At 48.7% G+C, this 21,057-nt stretch overlaps 2 protein-coding genes across 2 annotated transcripts in view; one reads left to right on the forward strand and one right to left on the reverse strand.

Annotated features, from left to right (window-relative positions):
* Nucleotides 1–21,057, reverse strand: part of MPPE1 (metallophosphoesterase 1) — a 299,670-nt gene that overhangs the window by 238,045 nt on the left and 40,568 nt on the right. The window lies entirely within an intron of this gene.
* The window catches only part of CIDEA (cell death inducing DFFA like effector a), a 44,393-nt gene continuing 38,903 nt past the window's right edge, over nt 15,568–21,057 (forward strand). The window contains exon 1 of the mRNA XM_075314559.1: nt 15,568–15,742. Within this exon, the coding sequence (XP_075170674.1) occupies nt 15,690–15,742 (53 nt within the window). The 5' untranslated portion in view covers nt 15,568–15,689. The remainder of the gene's footprint in view (nt 15,743–21,057) is intronic.

Consider the following 21,057-nt stretch of genomic DNA (forward strand, 5'->3'; position numbering starts at 1 on the left):
TCCTGGGCATGTGGCTGTGCTGCGCTTATTGATGGCCATGGCTAACAGACATGGCCGCACACAGAGCACACTGACACTGCTATATACATCCCAGGAGAAACTGGAGACATACAGCAATGAGGGCACGTATAGCTCCAGAGGGGGGCATACAGCTCTGAAGTGGCAAACAGCACTGGGGTGGGGGGACATACAGCTCTTGGGGTGTACAGCACTGGGGTCGGGGAGATACAGCTCTGGGGGTATAGCACACTGGAGTGGAGAGTCAGACACTTTTGGGGGGTATACAGTACTGGGGTCAGTGGACAGACAGTTCTGGGGGTATACAGCACTGGTGTAAGGGAACAGACAGTTCTGGGAGCATACAGCACTGGGGTGGGGGGACAGACAGTTCTGGGGGTATACAGCACTGGGGGGACAGACAGTTCTGGGAGTATACAGCACTGGGGTGGGGTGAATAGACAGTTCTGGGGGTATACAGCACTTGGGTGGGGGGGACTGTCTGTTCCCTTACACCAGTGCTGTATACCCCCAGAACTGTCTGTCCACTGACCCCAGTACTGTATACACCCCAAAAGTGTCTGACTCTCCACTCCAGTGTGCTATACCCCCAGAGCTGTATCTCCCCGACCCCAGTGCTGTACACCCCAAGAGCTGTATGTCCCCCCACAGACAGTTCTGGGGGTATACAGTACTGGGGTGGGGGGGACAGACAGTTCTGGGGGTATACAGCACTGGGGAGGGGGGGACAGACAGTTCTGGGGGTATACAGCACTGGGGAGGGGGGGACAGACAGTACTGGGGGTATACAGCACTAGGATGGGGGTATACAGCACTGGGGTGGTGGGGACAAACAGTTCTGGGGGTATGCAGCTCTGGGGTGGTGGGGACAAACAGTTCTGTGAGTATACAGCTCGGGGGTGGTTGGGACAAACAGTTCTGGGAGTATACAGCTCTGGGGTACGTGGGACAGATAGTACTGGCAGTATACAGCACTGGGGTGCGTGGAACAGATAGTACTGGGTGTACACAGGTCTGGGGTGCGTGGGACAGCTAATACTGGGGGTATACAGCACCGGGGTGCGTGGGACAGATAGTACTGGGAGTATACAGCACTGGGGTGCGTGGGACAGATAGTATTGGGGGTATACAGCTCTGTGGTGAGTGGGACAGATAGTACTGGGGGTATACAGCTCTGGAGTGCGTGGGACAGATAGTACTGGGGGTATACAGCTCTGGAGTGCGTGGGGAAAATAGTACTGGGGGTATATAGCTCTAGGGTGTGTGGGGCAAATAGTACTGGGGGTATACAGGTCTGGGGTGCGTGGGACAAACAGTACTGGGGGTATACACCACTGGGGTGCGTGGGACAGATAGTACTTCGGGTATATAGCACTGGGGTGGGAAGGATGACATACAGCTCGGCGGTATGTAGATATTCGGCTCCTCTGTGGTTGAGCCTAGACTATATGGGCTCCTTTCATATTAGTGGGCGTGACCAGCTTCATTACAAATTATGTCATACCTGGAAGAAGCCCATACATATCTACCTTCATCTGTTGGATGGGGAGCACAGTGCACAGTGTGCGCTAGCTCCGCCCACAGACAAACTTAGACCCTGCACGTAGCAGTGAAAGCTCTGTGCAAGTGAGGAGTTAAGAGCCAGCAAACCAGGAAAGTGCAGGCTGCCGGCAGGAGTTCTGCGGTCCCTGGAACTCGGCCCCGGGGGCAGCAGCATACATCAGCGCCCTTGCTGACAGCCAAGCGCTGACGCTGGCCCTGGCCGCCGGGGAGACTCAGTGCTGCATCAGTCGGCATGACAGCGCCCCAGCTGACACTGCACCCGGGGCAGATGCCCCGCCAGCCCGCCTCTAGATACGCCTTTACGTAACGATAGCGACCGCAGAGATTGCCACTGCGACCGGGCCAGGCATAGTTAGGGGCCAGCGTCTGCCCTGCAGAGAAACAGCCATTTCCTCTCTGTGAGAGAGGAGCTGCACTGATCAGTGGCAGACCAAACAGCCGCTATAGGGCCCTTGAGTCAGGGGGGCCCAGTGCCAGCGGCGGAATCGGGCCCACCTCACCCATCACCGCACAAACACAAAGTAATAATGAAGGATGGAGCGGAGTGGTCTGCTCCATCCTTCATCATTCTCCCCCTGTGTCTGCGCTCGACGTCTCAGTGCAGCAGAGCATGGTGATGTCACCACTGCGCGCTGCTGAGCTAAGACTGCAGAGTGTGAGACACTGACCGGAGCAGCAGGGGAATGAGGAGAGGTGAGTACTTGTTTATTTTTTTTTAATCAGTGAGTACACAGTGGCCAGAGGCTTATGGGGGTGCATTAAATGGTATGGGGGCTGCATAACACAATATGACACCTTATACATGGACTATGGGGTTGCATTATAGTACAAGGAGGCCTATGGGGTTCATTAAATAGTATGGAGGTTGCATAATATAATATGAAGGACTATGGGACTGCTTTATAAAACATGGAGGACTATGGGGGGCATTAAACAGTATGAATGACTATGGGGGCTGCATTATAATACAAGTATATGGAAGGCTATGTGGGGGCCATTATAGCATTTGGAGAGCTCTATATGAGGGGGACAAAGAAAAAAGCATGGGATGGGAAAGTTTTGTGCTGAGGGAAAGAGGCTCTGGCTCTTGATATTGAAAATATTTGCTCTCATTATAGATCTATCGTGCTGTCTCACATGCATGGCCTGCTAATTCACTTCCAGTAAAGGTGACACATTCTGCTATCAAATATTTAAACAGTTTTATCAGTAAGACCCCCTGATTCCAGTTATGCGGGCGTCACATGAGACGATATATCGGGCGATATGTCGGCAAGTCACATCGTAAGTGACGCACATCCGGCATCGCTTGATATATCGTAGCGTGTGACAGCTATGAACGAGCAGAAATACTCACCTTCTCGTTCATCGCTGACACGTCGCTCATTTTCTAAAAATCGCCCGTCCTTCTGCGCGCCGGTTGTTCACGTCGATCTGTGTGACACTCCGGGAACGATGAACACAGCTTACCTGCGTCCCACCGGCAATGCTGAAGGAAGGAGGTGGGCGGGATGTTTACGTCCTGGCTATATAGGAAGTTGATTATTCAACTGGAAATGTGAGTCACACCGCTGAGGAGTTGTGGACGGTAAGCTCTGGAGAGTGAGACAGAGTTTCATCAATGGTTGGCTCCACTCAACCAGCAGCCAGGGAAGGCCGGGTGCGACAATGATGCAAACCTGGGTGTGGCCCTTCGCCGTGACAATGTGGCACACGTGCCTTGTGTGGCTCACGTGTTGAAACCTTCTTGCTGCACTACCTTCAACATGACCCTCGGATTGTACGAATTCCAAGTAATGCTGACTACTGGGTTGCCACACTGTTAGATCCCTGGTACAAGACAAAATTTGGCGAAATAATTCCTGCTATAGAAAGGGACGCACGAATGCAGGAGTATCAGCAGAAGGTGGTATGCAATCTTAGATCTGCTTTTCCACAAAACACCAGTGCTGCACAGAGTGAATCTTAACGCTTTGTCATGGATAGGAGGAAATGGTCTTTTACTTGAACACATCTGAGGGACCGAGGGCTGGCTGCTGTGCTGAGATGGCATTGAGTACGGTGTCCCTGCAGAGTTGCACTTTTGGTCATATACAAAATGAGTTGAAAAAGGACAGATGCTGGTGGAAAGGGGAACAGGTGTGTTGGAAAGGGGAAAAAAGGTTTTGTCCGGGGGTTAAGCAACAGTAACATTTGCTGAAGAAACACCATCTGTTATGGTGGGACTGGCAGATTTGGATAAGGTGGTATATACTATGTTACCGCTATATAACAAAAATTAATAAGAAAAGAAAGAGAAAGGTATATATCCCCATCAGCAGTCAGTGTCCACCGTGCTCCCAGATGGAAAAGGAGAGGTTGGCAACTGGAAGGTTAGGTGGAGGATACAGAACTGTGTGGCTATGAAACTAATAGTAGCCTGAACCGAGTTAGACGACACTCGGATCTGGAGACTGGGAGCCCCGTTAACGTCACAGGGTCCACACGCCCACCCAGCCCAGGAACTCCCTGTTAACAACACAGGGGCCATTGAGTACGCTGTCCGTGTGCGTAGGGGCACACCTGTGGACAGCAGGCGCATCAGCAGCAGCAGGCCTGTTAATGCCACTGGGCTGCACAAGCAGGACTGATAGGACAGGAGCTGGTCTTAACCGTTCTGCGTTACCAACTGTGGTGGCGGCCTGCATCGACGCCCTATTCCTGCCTACCTCTGGCCTAAAGCCGAAATGGGTTCAACACATGGAGGTGTGCTCTTTCGGAGCATAATAGAAGACTGCGCACCTCCTTGTTGGCTCCAGCCCCTTTTATAACCTGGGTCCGCCCCAAACCAGGGTGGACCACAATGCACCTCCTGGAGACAAAAGCAGAGTGACACGTCATGAGTGGCATAACTAGCGTCCTATTCGGAACCGCCACTTCAATGATGACCTCATGGCAGCCACGACCCAAATACCTCACCAGTCATCGTCTGACTAAGAATAATGTGGTGACAAGTCATAGGGGCGGGCCTCTGCAAGCCAGTTGGGAAGGAAAGGAGAAAAAGACGATCAAAGTCCTATTAATTGCAAACAATATTTTTTATTGATAAGGTCAGGAGGATAAACACCACAAAGTGTAGTTTAATTTAAAATCAATAACATGTGGACTAAGGGGCACTTTGCACGCTGCGACATCGCAGGCCGATGCTGCGATGCCGAGCGCGATAGTCCCCGCCCCCGTCGCAGCGGCGATATCCTTGTGATAACTGCCGTAGCGAACATTATCGCTACGGCAGCTTCACATGGACTCACCTGTCCTGCGACCGTCGCTCTGGCCGGCGACCCGCCTCCTTATTAAGGGGGCGGGTCGTATGGCGTCACTGCAACGTCACATGGCAGGCGGCCAATAGGAGCGGAGGGGCGGAGATGAGCGGGATGTAAACATCTCGCCCACCTTCTTCCTTCCGCATATCCTACGGAAGCCGCAGTGACGCCGGTAGGAGATGTTCCTCGCTCCTGCGGCTTCACACACAGCGATGTGTGCTGCCGCAGGAACGAGGAACAACATCGGACCGTCGCGTCAGCGTAATCATGGATTACGCCGACGCTGCACCGATGATACGATTACGACGCTTTTGCGCTCGTTAATCGTATCATCGAGCCTTTACACACTATGATGTCGCATGCGATGCCGAAAGTACGTCATTTTCAATTTGACCCCACCAACATCGCACCTGCGATGTCGTAGTGTGCAAAGCCCGCCTAAGAGTGGCTCTACAACCATAGTTGCAATTATGTCATCATTCATAGCATTTTATCACTATCTTGCAATATAAAGGATGGAATTACATACAGTTAGGTCCAGAAATATTTGGACAGTGACACAAGTTTTGTTATTTTAGCTGTTTACAAAAACATGTTCAGAAATACAATTATATATATAATATGGGATGAAAGTGCACACTCCCAGCTGCAATATGAGAGTTTTCACATCCAAATCGGAGAAAGGGTTTAGGAATCATAGCTCTGTAATGCATAGCCTCCTCTTTTTAAAGGGACCAAAAGTAATTGGACAAGGGACTCTAAGGGCTGCAATTAACTCTGAAGGCGTCTCCCTCGTTAACCTGTAATCAATGAAGTAGTTAAAAGGTCTGGGGTTGATTACAGGTGTGTGGTTTTGCATTTGTAAGCTGTTGCTGTGACCAGAAAACATGCGGTCTAAGGAACTCTCAATTGAGGTGAAGCAGAACATCCTGAGGCTGAAAAAAAAGAAAAAATCCATCAGAGAGATAGCAGACATGCTTAGAGTAGCAAAATCAACAGTCGGGTACATTCTGAGAAAAAAGGAATTGACTGGTGAGCTTGGGAACTCAAAAAGGCCTGGGCGTCCACGGATGACAACAGTGGTGGATGATCGCCGCATACTTTCTTTGGTGAAGAAGAACCCGTTCACAACATCAACTGAAGTCCAGAACACTCTCAGTGAAGTAGGTGTATCTGTCTCTAAGTCAACAGTAAAGAGAAGACTCCATGAAAGTAAATACAAAGGGTTCACATCTAGATGCAAAGCATTCATCAATTCCAAAAATAGACAGGCCAGAGTTAAATTTGCTGAAAAACACCTCATGAAGCCAGCTCAGTTCTGGAAAAGTATTCCATGGACAGATGAGACAAAGATCAACCTGTACCAGAATGATGGGAAGAAAAAAGTTTGGAGAAGAAAGGGAACGGCACATGATCCAAGGCACACCACATCCTCTGTAAAACATGGTGGAGGCAACGAGAAGGCATGGGCATGCATGGCTTTCAATGGCACTGGGTCACTTGTGTTTATTGATGACATAACAGCAGACAAGAGTAGCCGGATGAATTCTGAAGTGTACCGGGATATACTTTCAGCCCAGATTCAGCCAAATGCCGCAAAGTTGATCGGACGGCGCTTCATAGTACAGATGGACAATGACCCCAAGCATACAGCCAAAGCTACCCAGGAGTTCATGAGTGCAAAAAAGTGGAACATTCTGCAATGGCCAAGTCAATCACCAGATCTTAACCCAATTGAGCATGCATTTCACTTGCTCAAATCCAGACTTAAGACGGAAAGACCCACAAACAAGCAAGACCTGAAGGCTGCGGCTGTAAAGGCCTGGCAAAGCATTAAGAAGGAGGAAACCCAGCGTTTGGTGATGTCCATGGGTTCCAGACTTAAGGCAGTGATTGCCTCCAAAGGATTCGCAACAAAATATTGAAAATAAAAATATTTTGTTTGGGTTTGGTTTATTTGTCTAATTACTTTTGACCTCCTAAAATGTGGAGTGTTTGTAAAGAAATGTGTACAATTCCTACAATTTCTATCAGATATTTTGTTCAAACCTTCAAATTAAACGTTACAATCTGCACTTGAATTCTGTTGTAGAGATTTCATTTCAAATCCAATGTGGTGGCATGCAGAGCCCAACTCGCGAAAATTGTGTCACTGTCCAAATATTTCTGGACCTAACTGTATATAACCTCAAATTGATGTATGAATGGAACCTGTCGATATAGAGGAAGTCTAATAATAGTTCCCTCTTTAATCAATTGAGAGGTAGAAAGCAGGTATAATCTAATGACACAATGGAACATACATAATCCTAAAGGACATTATCAATTGTACCATGATTTTAAAAATCATATATAGGGAAGGGGATCCGTAGCTATATAAATTTATTTGCCAGACCCAATGTGTCATATAGGTTTAGACCAGCCAGATCCCATTAATCACTATAGAAAAGGCCATTAGAGCTTATCTACCGTTCAAAAGATGCAGGTAGCCAGCCCAACCACTAGATGTCAGTAGAGGTCGGCAAAACCACCCATCCTACATTCCCATAAGGATTTATAGGGAAATATTAAAGGCTAATTTACCTGCAATAAGAAACCAAGGAAAAAATTGTGAAAAAATACCCTGCTGTAACTAAATAAAAGCATAGTGCATATAAACATAGGGTACTTAGTAAACACTGTTTTTGATCAAAAAAAGCATAAAGCTATCCCACCAACGCCAAGGTGTACCCAGTTGGGATAGTACCTACACTCTCTAATATTAAAACCTTACCATGGGTCTAAAATAGGCCTCAATGTGGCTAAGGGCTGAGAGCGACCGGGTCCCAACAGGACACACACAGTCAGGGGGATTCACAGAATGAAATGTCCAGCTCGCTGAGAAGGGGGCCACTCCCTGTTTGTACTGAATACAAAAAAAACTACATAAAAACAAAAAAGTGAGCCGGAGTATGAGATGGTATACATGGAACTTGTGAGACCATGTTCACACTGGCCATAAGACAAAGAGAAACCAAGGAAAAAATTGTGAAAAAATACCCTGCTGTAACTAAATAAAAGCATAGTGCATATAAACATAGGGTACTTAGTAAACACTGTTTTTGATCAAAAAAAGCATAAAGCTATCCCACCAACGCCAAGGTGTACCCAGTTGTTACCTGCAATAAGTAAGGCCAAAGGAGTCCACAAACACGCCCGACGCGCGTTTCGGCAACGCCTTCGTCCAGGGGACCAGTCATCGTCTGACTAAGAATAATGTGGTCACAAGTCATAGGGGCGGGCTTCTGCAAGCCAGTTGGGAGTAGCCTGGCCACATCGTCAGGACACCTGATGCCCTGTGGTCTATATGGGCCCCCCACATCAGGGGCAGGGCCAAAGACTTCATTACTGGACCTAGCCTCTGATGCAGTAAGTGCCTGAGCATGCTCAATAGCATGAAATACAGTCTCCAAAAAAAGACTATCAGCTTCAGCATGCTGACTAGGCACAACACAGGACTTATACTCGGCACGGAGTGCAAGTACCTGTGCAAAGAGGCTTTTCGCACTAAGTGTGGGAGCATGCGCTGTAGCCCGAAATGAAGACTTAGCCTCAGGAATGGCACAGTCAGGCTGACCATACTCAGTAGGTGAAACACTGTACTTAGTCTGCGGCTGGGGTAAATCGACACACGCATGCGCACTAGCCGCCTGTGTCCACACTTACACATGGAGGAGAAAGCAGCCAGCTGGATAACCCGAGGCACAGCCCTAAATGGCAGCTGACCCCTGGGCGCAACTGGAACCACAGCAGGCTGCTTGCGTTTAAGGCGGCACCGTTTCATAACAACAAATACCAGCCAAAAGAACAGGTGTACTTCTTCCCATGGATAATCTGATATGATCCCTTTTTTCACGGACACAATCATCGCTAACAAATGTAGATGAGGCACCAAAACAGCAGCTGCTTCAATGGATCTCAAGTGCTCCATAAAGTGGCCTCTCCTCCACCTCAAGTTCAAGATCCCAAATACTCCATTCCTCTGTGGTGTCAACCCAATCGCACTTGCTTCCTAACAGCTCTCAAGTTTCCACCAGCCCTGCTGAGTATTGGGTAACAGAGATGGTTGAGTCTGCAGAGCTGTTCAGTCACACTATAGCCTGGTAATCAGAGGTGTGCTCCAAAACTGCAGTGAGTACAGAGAAGGACATTATTATTATTTATTTATAGAGCATGATTACATGGTGCTGTACATGATAAGGGGGTTACATACAGAATACATATACAAGTAAAAATAGACAGACTGGTACAGAGGGAAGAAGGCCCTGCCCTTGTTGGATTACATTCTAAAGGATTTTGGGGAGGAGACAGTAGGTGTGGTGTAGGTTGGGCATCAGGTACGCACGGTGGTGGTCTCATTGAAGGTTATAGTCATTTCTGAACAGATGAGTTTTCAGATTCCGTTTGAAGCTTGCGGGTGTAGCAGATAATCTGATGTGTTGAGGTAGCGAGTTCCAGGAGACAGGGGAAATGATCTGCACAGATGGCCAGAAGCTTTCTGAGTCGGATCCAGGCCCCGATGAAGAAGGTGCTGAGCCTAATCTACACCCTCATTTCCAAACAGTAAATCCTCCTGGTAGAGACAATGGGGAACATGATGAGGAGACACAGATACCTGATTGGAACGACAACTTTACTATTCGGTCAGGGCAGGAAGAGGTTGTCTCGGAGGACTCAGGACGAGGGGAATGAAAACACACAGGGTGATTGATGAGGTTGGAGACCCCACTTACTGTCAAACCAAAGTCAGCCAGTCGATGAGGTCAGCAGAGGATGTGGAGGAGGATGCTACTGATGATAAGGTTACGTTGCGTCTTCCTGGCCAGAGACAAAGTACTGGAAGCACGTCAACAACTGAATCCTGGGCCACAACTTTGCCTCTCAGCAGAAGTCGTGTTGGCTATGCAGGTCGCATGGGCTGTAAGCCTTGCCTAGCCTGGGAATTTTTGGACATCGCAAAGGATCACCCAAGTCATGGAATCTGTAAGATTTGTCAACAATCTCTAAGTAGAAGGCAAAAACTTACACCTTTGAGTACTTCCTCCATGAAGTGTCACATGGATATGAATTGATAGCGTGAAGGTGTATTGCTCAGCTTTAGCCACTGAAAATGCAACATGCTTATTTGCTGTTCATTGCATGCACTGTTGCAGACTACACACAAGGGGTTGCTGTTTTTTTTGGATCTGCCTTTGTCTGTTTGGTCACTATAGCAATAGCAAATTGGTCTTCGGGTGTGGACTTGGAGATGCTGTCTATGAACAGAAGGAAAAGCTAAAGGTGTGTGTTACAGCAAGGAGCCACTGCGGAATCACTTCGTTCAATTGTGAGGGGAGTCGTGTTGTACTTTGATGAGGAGCACCGTAACGCCAGTGAGCAGCATCCAGTGCCACAGACCAACATTCTTCCGGTGCTGTCTATACTGTTTACCGTGAGAGGAGCGTAAAGTCTGTATTTCTGGCAACTGGACATCACAGTACCCGGGTACGGTAGGCTGTGCCCAGACAGTAATGCGTGCACGCAACACTTTGTTTTATTATCAAAACACATATCTGTTTTGGGTAGGCCGACTATATAGACAATAAAGGCTACTTTACACACTGCGATATCGGTCCTGATATTGCTAGTGTGGGTACCCGCCCCCATCTGTTACACGACACGGGCATATCGCTGCCCGTGCCGCACAACATCGCCCAGAGCCGTCACACATACTTACCTGTCCGGCGACGTCGCTGTGACCGGCGAACCGCCTCCTTTCTAAGGGGGCGGTCCGTGCGGCGTCACAGCGACGTCACTGAAACGTCACTGAACCGCCGCCCAATAGCAGCGGAGGGGCGGAGATGAGCGGGACGTAACATCCCGCCCACCTCCTTCCTTCTGCATAGCGGCCGGGAGGCAGGTAAGGGGAGCTTCCTCGTTCCTGCGGCGTCACACGCAGCGATGTGTGCTGCCGCAGGAACGAGGAACAACCTCGTTACTGCTGCAGTAACGAGATTTGAGAATGGACCCCCGTGTCGCCGATTAGCGATTTTGCACGTTTTTGCAACGATGCAAAATCGCTTATCGATGTCACACGCAACGGCATCGCTAATGCGGCCGGATGTGCGTCACAAAATCCGTGACCCCAACGACTCCGCATTAGCGATGTCGTAGCGTGTAAAGCCCGCTTAAGACTTGCTGCCTTTGCACTGTCAAATTGTCACGTACAGCTTAAATCATAGAGGGACAGCGACACATGTTTGCATTGACTGTTGATTTTCAAGATTTCCATGACTGTTTCAGAGCTGTGTGGTTTGCATTCACACTGTTATCATCTGCCTTATCTGTGAGGCTTCAGCTAACAAGGGTATTCAGGGGGAGGAATGGGTTTTGTCTATGTTTAGGTAGATAACTTGGAAGCTCTTGTGATGCGCCACTGGTAAGTCGTGTTCGCGCACACACACACACACACACGCACAAACACACAATTACTGCTGCTACGCAGAGGGATTAGCAGGTAGTAGGCAACAGAATAGATTGTTCTATTATTTCAATGTTATGCATGGCTCTTATTGTTTGTTTTGGGAAAGTTAAACAATCATTTATCAACCCAACTGCCTAGAGTCCTTTTCCTGTTGCGTGGTTTTGCTGCATACTGGGGAGCCCACCCTGTACACGACTTAAAATGAAGCATAAGTCGCAATGGGAATTTCACTGTGCTACAATGCGGCCTAGCGTGCCTGTGCAACCACTACCTGCCTCATCAAGTGCATCTGCGTGCTCTTCATCCTCTGTGACTGTGGGGACAGCAGTCTCACATGCTTTTTCACACTGAACTTCCACCCCTTTACCCGTAAGTGGGAGTGTGATTGGCAGGTCATCACTTGTTTTGGAAGTGGAAACAGATGGTATTGTTGAGCTGTCAGACATCGAGAGAACCATCATTGGATGAAGGCAACATTATATCCACGCCTGCACCTTCGTCACAGATTGGCTGGACTACTGTGGCGCCCTGGACTAGCGAGGTCGTCACAGGTAACACTCAAACACCCCCACCCCCACTAGACAGTAACATTAGCCAAACAAAACCCTTGTTGCCTCCCTCCAGGGTCTGATGTCCACACCAGGTGGGGCAGAGCCAAGCGGTTGGCCCCACCCACTGAGGAGTTCACAGGCCTGGAGGCGGGAAAAGTGTAAGAGAGGAGAGTTGGAGTTTGAAGAGTGAGGAGTAAACACTTGGGTGTCTGGGTTTGTGGCCCGGGCACTGACAGCAAGGTTGGCAGACGGTGGTGGCCGTCTGCAGGAGTGGTGAAGCAACGCGGAACCGTAGGACCGGGGGTCGGGCGTTGGCCCGCCGGTACCGACCAGGGAGCAAAGTGAAGCCAGCACACACAGGCAGGGCCATCGGACCCCGACCAGGCTTGGAGCCGCCGACAATAGTCAAATTCGAGTGTGACCGGAACCCCAGGGGTTTCCTAACAGCCAAAGACCCAATAGAAGACAACTGCCCACACCGTGAGGGTATACAGCTACCGCCTAAGGCTAGAGACCCAAGGGCCAGCGCCTGCGGGCAAACGGGCTCCTCCGGCATCCATACACCGGGGAGCGGACTACCGTTGGGGATCCATAGTAGTCAAACAAGTACATCAAGGTGCAGGGAAAGACAGCCGCCATCACCTGTCCGGGGAGAGAGACACTGCAGCCGGCTGCGGGACCCGTCCATCCAGCCGTTTGGTTTACCGAGGACTACCCCGCTGTCCCTGCAACCCTGCACCTCACCAACCCTGCCTCCTCGTCACATCACCGGGCCCCGGGACCACCAACCCCTACCCACGGAGGGGAAAAACAACATCCCAGCTGCTCCCTACCATCGCTCCCGGGATCCCCGTCACCAGCAGCGGTGGTGCCCATCTTTACCACAACCCGTGGGTGGCGTCACGGACTAAATCCCCCAAACCAACCACCCCTTTCACTCACGGGCGAGGAGCGCCGCTCGAGTCCCCGGATCCGGCCCACCGCTCGAGCCACCGAGCAGCAGCAGCCGCAGCAGCGCCGGACCCGAGCGTTTGCGAGGGACCAGCAGAGGTGACGTCCTCTTCCCCCGCGACACTACCTGCAGTTAATAATTGCGTTCGAGAAATGGAAAGGAGTGTAGAATGCCCATGTGTTGTACCTTGCTTGGCAGCAAAGGAACACTAAGGTAGTATCCCAGACAATTGTCGTATGCCCCTAAAAGTGTCAGCACTTTTGTAAATTAAAATTGCGTACCACTAATGGAAAGGAGTGTAGAATGCACATGTGTTGTACCTTGCTTGACAGCAAAGGAACACTAAAGGGGGCTTTACACGCTACGATATCGTTAATGTTTGATCGTTGGGGTCACGTTGTTAGTGACGCACATCCTGCGTCATTAACGATATCGCAGCGTGTGACACTGACCAGCGACCTTAAGCCACCTCAAAAATGGTGAAAATCGTTCACCATGGAGAGGTCGTCCCAAACTCAAAAATCGGTAAGGGTTGTTTATCCAGGTGGTTCATCGCTCATGCGGCAGCACACATCGCTATGTGTGACACCGCAGGAGCGAGGAACGTCTCCTTACCTGCTGCCGGCCACAATGCGGAAGGAAGGAGGTGGGCGGGATGTTACGTCCTGCTCATCTCCGCCCCTCCGCTTTGATTGGCCGGCCGCTGTGTGACGTTGCGGTGACGTTGCTGTGATGCCGAACGTCCCTCCCCCTTGAAGGAGGGATTGTTCGGCAGTCACAGCGACGCCGCCGACCAGGTAAGTATGTGTGACGCTGCCGTAGCGATAATGTTCGCTACGGCAGCGATCACAAACAATCGCATGCGCGACGGGGGCGGGTACTTACACGCTCGCTATCACTACAAATTGCTAGCGATATCGCTACTGTGTAAAGCCCCCTTAACTTAGTATTCCAGACAATTTTAACATGGCAGAAAAAGAGTCAGCTCTTTGGGCAAATTAAATAGCGTGGCAAAAGTGGGCTGGTGGGAACAGTGGCCGTGTTCTGTGGGTACCAGGACAGTAAAGGAAGCCTCACTTTCTATCCCTCCTAATGATCAAATGCAGCAAGGAATTCCCTGAGTTTGCTATAAAATTAGCATAGCAAAATGTGCATGAGGGTAGAATGCAGAGGTGCTGGGACTTGCTTGGCACCAGTGGGGCACAAATGGAGTACAGCAGCCACTTTTTGGATGCCACTAAGTTTCAGCAGTGTTTGCTATTATAATAGCTTAGTAAAAATGAGCAGGAGGGTGTAATGCAGAGGTGCTGGAAATTGCTTGGCACCAGTGGCACAATAATGGAGTACAGCAGCCACTCTTTGGATGGCACTAACTGGCAGCACTCTGCAATTAAAATGGCTTTGCAAAAAAGGGCAGGAGGGTACAGTGGCCGGGTTCTCTGGGTCAGTGTGGAGGAAAGGAAGCCTCACTTTCTATCCCTCCTAATGGTGAAATGCAGCGAGGAAATCCCTGAGCTTAGGTACACAGACGCTGTGTATCTGAAGCTGTATACAGCGTTTCCATGGACCTGACTGTCACCTATGGCTCTGAGCCTGAGGAAATGAGCCCTCAAAAGGGCTGAAATAAACTTCTGCTCCTAATCTGTAGAGCGCTGTGTGTATAGCGTACACAGCAGGATCGGCGACAGGAGCTGCGTGAGCGGTGACTGTCACCCAGACGCAGAAGGCAGATAATGGCGTCCTGAGGGAAAATGGCCGTATTTATAATGCAAGGACATGTGACATTCACAGCCTATGAAACATGCCCTTGCTTGTCTGGCAAAAAGTCTACTTAGCTGTGTGTGTGTCTGGGATTGGCTGACATGCTGGCCCGCCCCACTACACGCGCGCTTAGAAAAAAAAAAAATGGCGATCGTCATTTTCTCAGCACCACCACCACAGATCTAAAACCCGTCCCCCCGCACACTATGTGCTGAAATTTGATAATAGTGTGAATCACAGAGTGACTCACACTATTACAGTGAAAAGCCAGCTAGTAATTAGCTAGGCTTTTTGCTGATAGAACCGTTCTTGAACGTAACTCGAGCTGCTGAACTTTTAGCAAAAAGCTCGAGTTCTAGTTCTATCTAGAACACCCCCCAAAATCACTCAAACCTAGAACTGGCGAACCTCGAACCACGAACTGCGCTCAACTCTAGTTATGAGTAGTTGCCATGTAATGAATTGTTACTATGTAATGAGTTGTCACTATGTAATGAGTGGTCGCCATGTAATGATTTGTCACCATATGAGGCGTAGCTATGTAATGAGTGGTTGCCATGTAATGAGTGGTCACCATGTAATGAGTGGTTGCCATGTAATGACTGGTTGCTATGTAATGAGTGGGTGGACACTAGCCACAGAGAAGTAATAGACTAATATATCTTCCCTGGCACCGGACTATTATTAGAGGGGAAGTTCCTTGTACCCATAATAATTGTGACTTTTGTCATACATGATGGCGAGCTATACACACTTATTCCAGAGGAAGCTGTTCCTCATAACAACCTATGAAATGACAGCTTCATCTAGTAAGCGGCAATGTGATTGGTTGCTGTGGCCCTGTCCCCATCATGTATTGCGCTCAGCTATGGATGAGGTGCCCGGATGTTGTGGTGCGGACTCAGCTGTGGAGCGGGAGGGGCGGTGCAGAGCGGGGGGAGGAGCCCGGCGCATCCATCACTGGAAGTAGGGGAAAGGTTAACCCTCTCCCCTCCTCCCGGTGCTCCCGGCAGTGTCAGCGCAGACGTCCACCCGGGAGGATGCAGAGTGCCCTGCAATACGCCATTGCCTTATCTCCCACGGCTTTATTACGGTGAGCACCATTCATTGTATGAGCGGCCTGTCAGGTAGGGGAGGCGTCCATGATTGTGTGGTGCCCGGGCCACCAGCCGGGGCTAGGGATGAATGGAGCGTGCTCCCTGCATGTGCTGTGGTTTCCATGCCGGGGTCCGTACAATTTGCAGTGCCTCACGACATGCCTGCTGCTGCCAATGTGAAGCCACCTGTAGTGTCCCGTACATGAGAAGCCAGTCTACAGCTATGGGGGGATGTGTGCGCCCCGAGGCACGCCGCTGCCACTGACTGGGTGGGCAAGTGTGGTGTGTTTATAGGCAAGTGATCAGGGCAAGGCAATCATTGTGCCCACCCAGTGCCACCTTTATTGCCCCATAGGAAGTAATGACTTCCTCTGAGTGCCCTCTCCAAAAGTATTAATGCCACAGCCCCCACAGTATAAAGTGTTTTCCCCTGATCTGAGTGCCCACCTCGGGGTGCACAGTGTCCTGCCATCCCTGCAGCAGTGCGCTAGTGTTGTACTGTAGGGATAGGCTGTGTGCGCTGTTTGATGCTGCATGTCTATCCATATACCGGCAAAGTCATGGAGAATTCTGAAGTGCTGTGCACACGTTGCTTCTTTTTTCCTTCCATTTTAGGGTGCAGAAAATATCTGCAGCGTGTCAATTGTTGGTGCGTTTTTTTTCCTGCGTTTTTAGCTCTTCCAGCCATTGATTTCACAAAACCTTCCAAAAAGGCATGCATTTTTTTGGTGTTTTTTTTTCTGCCACAAGGTGTGTTTTTTGTTGCAGAAAATGTCTGCACATGATCTGCAGTGTGTGCACATAGCCTACAGCGACCCATAGAGTATGGGGCATCGGACTGAAGCCTGCAGCGTGTGCAATGTCTCAGATCTTCAGCTCAAGATTAGGGGCACAAAGGGAAAAAAAAATCACTTTATTTTTATTTGCAATGTAACTGCTGCCATATAGACTATTATGTATGCGAGTATTGGTGGGGTGTCACCATATTGTGTGTGGAGAGTAGCGTAGGGTGGGCATGGGTATTATCTAAGCATTTCACTTGGGTGCGGTGGTAAGGGGTGTCACTCATGAAATCTCTATTCTGGGTCCATGATTGTATTAAAGGTTTATTCACCATGACTTTGGTAGGGGGCTTCCAGCAGAAGCGCACAGCTTGCAGCCTGACGGGTCACATGTAGTCTGCAGTGCCCTTCTGTGCAGCCCCCAACCATCTGTGTCCCCATATATTGTCAGAACAGGTCTCTCCTGCCAGGCACTCCAAAAGCAGTAGATGAGGTGGCCATTGTCATTGCAGTGTATGGGAGTAATGAAAAACGCCACTGATTCTACATGGCCACTTTCTATTCTGAGAACAGAGGATAAGGCTGCTTTCACACATCCGGTAGGTGCAGAGCCGGCCAGTCCGGCTCTAAAACCTATGCAACGGATGCGGCGAAAAATTTTGGTGACGATTGGTGACTGTTCACATTCAGTCATCAGGCCCTGTCCACAGGCTATTTACTTCATGCACGATTGAATGTGAACAGTCACCAATCGTCACCAAAATATTTTAGTGTTAGGACTGCCCCAAATAAAATATTTTAGTGTTAGGACTGCCCCAAATGAGATTTGCCGTGGAGTGGCGGGGTGGCTCAAGAAATTGCAATTTTTTTTGCCAAAAATCTCATATTTATAATAAGTACAGTTGGAATTTTTAGTGCTGTAGCACACATTTCCTTAATACTGTTGATTGGAAGCCATATTACACTAGAGAAGATCATGAGCAAATTGTATCAAACCAAAAAGTTACTAGTGGTGAGCGAGCACCACCACTGCAAGGTTGGCAAAAAAAGTAACATTCACACACTGCAGTTTTGCCGCGTTTTTTCATTGGTTTTATGCAAATCCATGCTAAAAACGCTGCTTTTTACAATACCAGCAAAGCCTGAGATTTCAGAAATCTCATGCACACACACCGCTGGTTTTTTTTTTTCCTGACTGAAATGTCAGGCTGCTTGGTTTTTGCTGCCTCTTTGAAAGAAGCAGAATGCATCTTTCAGCGGTTTTGCATTTTTTTCACCCATACAAAGAAATGTGGAGATGCAAAAATGTAAAAACTGCACCAAAACCGTAGGTTATTTCCTGCCAAGAGATGAGGTTTTGCTACAGTTTTACTGCAGAAAAATTCAGCAAAAAAATGCCCTGTTTGAACATAGTCTTAAAGGGAACCTGTCAGATCACCAGTGCACCCAGAACCACTGTCGGTTCTGGGCGGATATCTAGACTCCATCTCTAAAGGCCACTTTAAACACAGCGACATCGCTAGCGAAAGCACTCGCCTCCGTTTGTTGTGCATCACGGGCAAATCGCTGCCCGTGGCGCACAACATAGTTAGTCCCTGTCACACATACTTACCTGCCTAGCGACGTCGCTGTGGCCGATGAACCGCCTCCTTTCTAAGTGGGCGGTGCGATCGGCGTCACAGCGGTGTCACTAAGCGGCCACCCAATAGAAGCGGAGGGGGCGGAGATGAGCGGGACGAACATCCCGCCCACCTCCTTCCTTCCTTATTGCCAGCGGCCGCAGGTTCGATGTGGTTCCTCGTTCCTGCGGTGTCACACATAGCGATGTGTGCTGCTGCAGGAACGACGAACAACCTACGTCCTGCAACAGCAATGATATTTGAGATTAGAACGATGTATCAACGATATGGTGAGTAATTTTGATTGTTAGCGGTCGTTCGTGCGTTTCACACGCAACAACGTCGCTAACGAGGCCGGGTGTGTGTCTCTAATTCCGTGACCCCAACGACATCTCGTTAGCGATGTTGTTGCGTGTAAAGCAGCCTTAAGGCTGCATGTTCCCATGTTGCAGATTTGGGTGCAGATTTTCTGCTCCAAAAACTGCATCTCTTGGCAAGAAAAATGCTGCCGAAAAAATGCACGGGTTTTTTCTTTTTTTTTCCCCGCATTGTTTGATGTGTTTTTGATGCATTTTTTTATGCAATGTGATAGGAAAAACTCTGGGGGGAAAAAAACACAAATAATTGACACATCAATTGTTTTGGAGCAAATTTTTTTCTGCATTAAAATCTGCAAAGAAAAAAATGCAGGATTCTCATAGACTTTTCTGGGATGTGTTTTCCCTTGCAGATTGATCCAAATCTGCAAGAAAAAAAGTGAAAAAAAATTCAGCGTGTGCACACAGCCCTATAGTCCCTGTGTCTATGAGCATACGTAAACAGATCTTTAGAAAAAGTATTTTAAAGATATTTTATGAGAGTCTAATAAGTGCAGGGACTAGTCACAGGGGCGTTAGTTCCGTGGCTAGTTGGCCTACTTAGCATGTTATGTCCCTGTGGGCGTGATAATATGCTTTACAATATCCAGCATCATGGCAGCGGGATACAAAGTGCACATGCATGCAGCTTTGTACCGGTCTACCTTGAGCTCCTCTGACATATGTGTTTTACCCGGCTTTAGACACTCGCTGCCCGTGATCGGAAGTCGTCCGCATTTCCAGTCATGCGCCCTACTCCTCTGTGAAGACGGGACACATACTCAGCTTTCAAGTAATGCGCATGACCAGAAGTGTGGACAACTCCCAATCATGGCCACTGAGCGTCTTTGAAGCCGTGGCGCATACACCCACGACGCTGGGCATTGTAAAGCACAAGGGCGTGATAACATGCCAAGTGGGCCAACTAGTCAGGGAACTAAAGCCCCTGTGACTACTCACAGCCCTATTTAGCATCTTATAAATGATCTTTAGAAATACTTTCTCTAAAGATCTCTTTATCTAGGCTAGTGTATACAGGGACGGTTAGGCAGGGATCAGCAATATACACCCAGAACTGCTCATGGTTCTGGGTGCATATTGCACCCGACAGGTTCCCTTTAATGTGTTATCAGAACACTCAGACTTTAGACTTTTCTGATAATGACATTGTTAGATTATTCCTGTTCTATAACATTTTATTTGGCTGTAGTACTGGAGACCTTGGAAAGTTTTGACTTTGCAGCATACTGTATTTTAATATGTATTTACACAATTTTCGGTGTTTTGCTGCAAATCACACTAGTAAATGCTCCGTCATGAGTCGGTGATTTTTCTTTTTTCTTCTATGCCTAAATGATTCCTTGTCCACATAATTATCCATTCTAGTTTCAGATTTCTTTCACGTCTGTTATTCTGCAAGAAAAAGCTCATATACAACAAGCCTGTGGCAAAAATGGCCATAGAACTAGTTCCTGTCCTTTGCACACAGTACGAGCCCAGCTTGGGGCCGGCATCACCTGCTCCTGGACTAATCTGTCATTTGGTCTCTAAAGACTAATATCTTAGTACAGGGCTTCAGTGGATAATGGAAATGATATTTTTCGCTGGTTACGCTGTAAGGCCAGGGTCACACAGAATTGCGGGTTCACGCGGAGGTTGTGATACAATTAAAATAACTTGCAGTCAAAATGATGAATTATTCTCTGTAGCTTAAAAGATGCAGGTGATCTTGTGTCTATGGAAACAATTCTGAAATCCGGAATCTTTGTGAAACTGGTTTAGAAGAAACAGTATGTTCCTCAAATTTTCAGTTGCTCCTGAAAGCTATTTAATGGTTATGGGTTTGGGTCTCGCATACCGTTTAGTGCACCTCAAATATGCAGTTGCTAAGAAGCCTCTTCCTAAGGCCCCCTTCACACGCACGTGCCTCCGGTACATGCTAGGTCAGTTTCCGCATGTACTGGCGACACGGGCACACGTATACCCATTAAAATCAATGGGTTTATGTGCACGCACTTGTTCAGCCATTGGCCCGTGCCTCCATGTGGAGCAGACGTGAGCCCGTGTCACAGCTGCAATGCTCAGGGCGGGCGCTGCGGAGGAGAGGGAGGGGTTAATCCCCCCCATCTCCTCCATTGTCAGCCTGTGCATACATCGCACTGCACTGGGATAACATCCGAGTGCAGTCCAATGTTTCTCTCGCACCCATACACTTCAATGGGTGCGAGTGATACAGCTCTAGCAGAAAATCGCAGCATGTTGCCGCCAACTGCTGACCAACTGCTCTACCTCATTGACTAACATAGGTCCGAGTGCAATGCGAGATTTTCTCTCATTGCACTCGTCTGTTTTTTACACTCGTGTGAGAATGCCCTAAAAGTTTGTGACCTTTTTGCAGAAAGCTACTGTGACTTTTAGGAAGCAGCTTCTTAAAATTGCACTTCTGATATGTGCTATGTTTTTGCCAAACACTACATGGGACCTCAGCCTTGTCTTAACGCCAATTTATCATGTGCCCATTAAGGCCCACGTGCATACACATCAGACTGGAGTC

The sequence above is a fragment of the Anomaloglossus baeobatrachus genome, chromosome 6 (genome assembly GCF_048569485.1).
Source record: "Anomaloglossus baeobatrachus isolate aAnoBae1 chromosome 6, aAnoBae1.hap1, whole genome shotgun sequence".
Lineage (NCBI taxonomy): Eukaryota > Metazoa > Chordata > Amphibia > Anura > Aromobatidae > Anomaloglossus > Anomaloglossus baeobatrachus.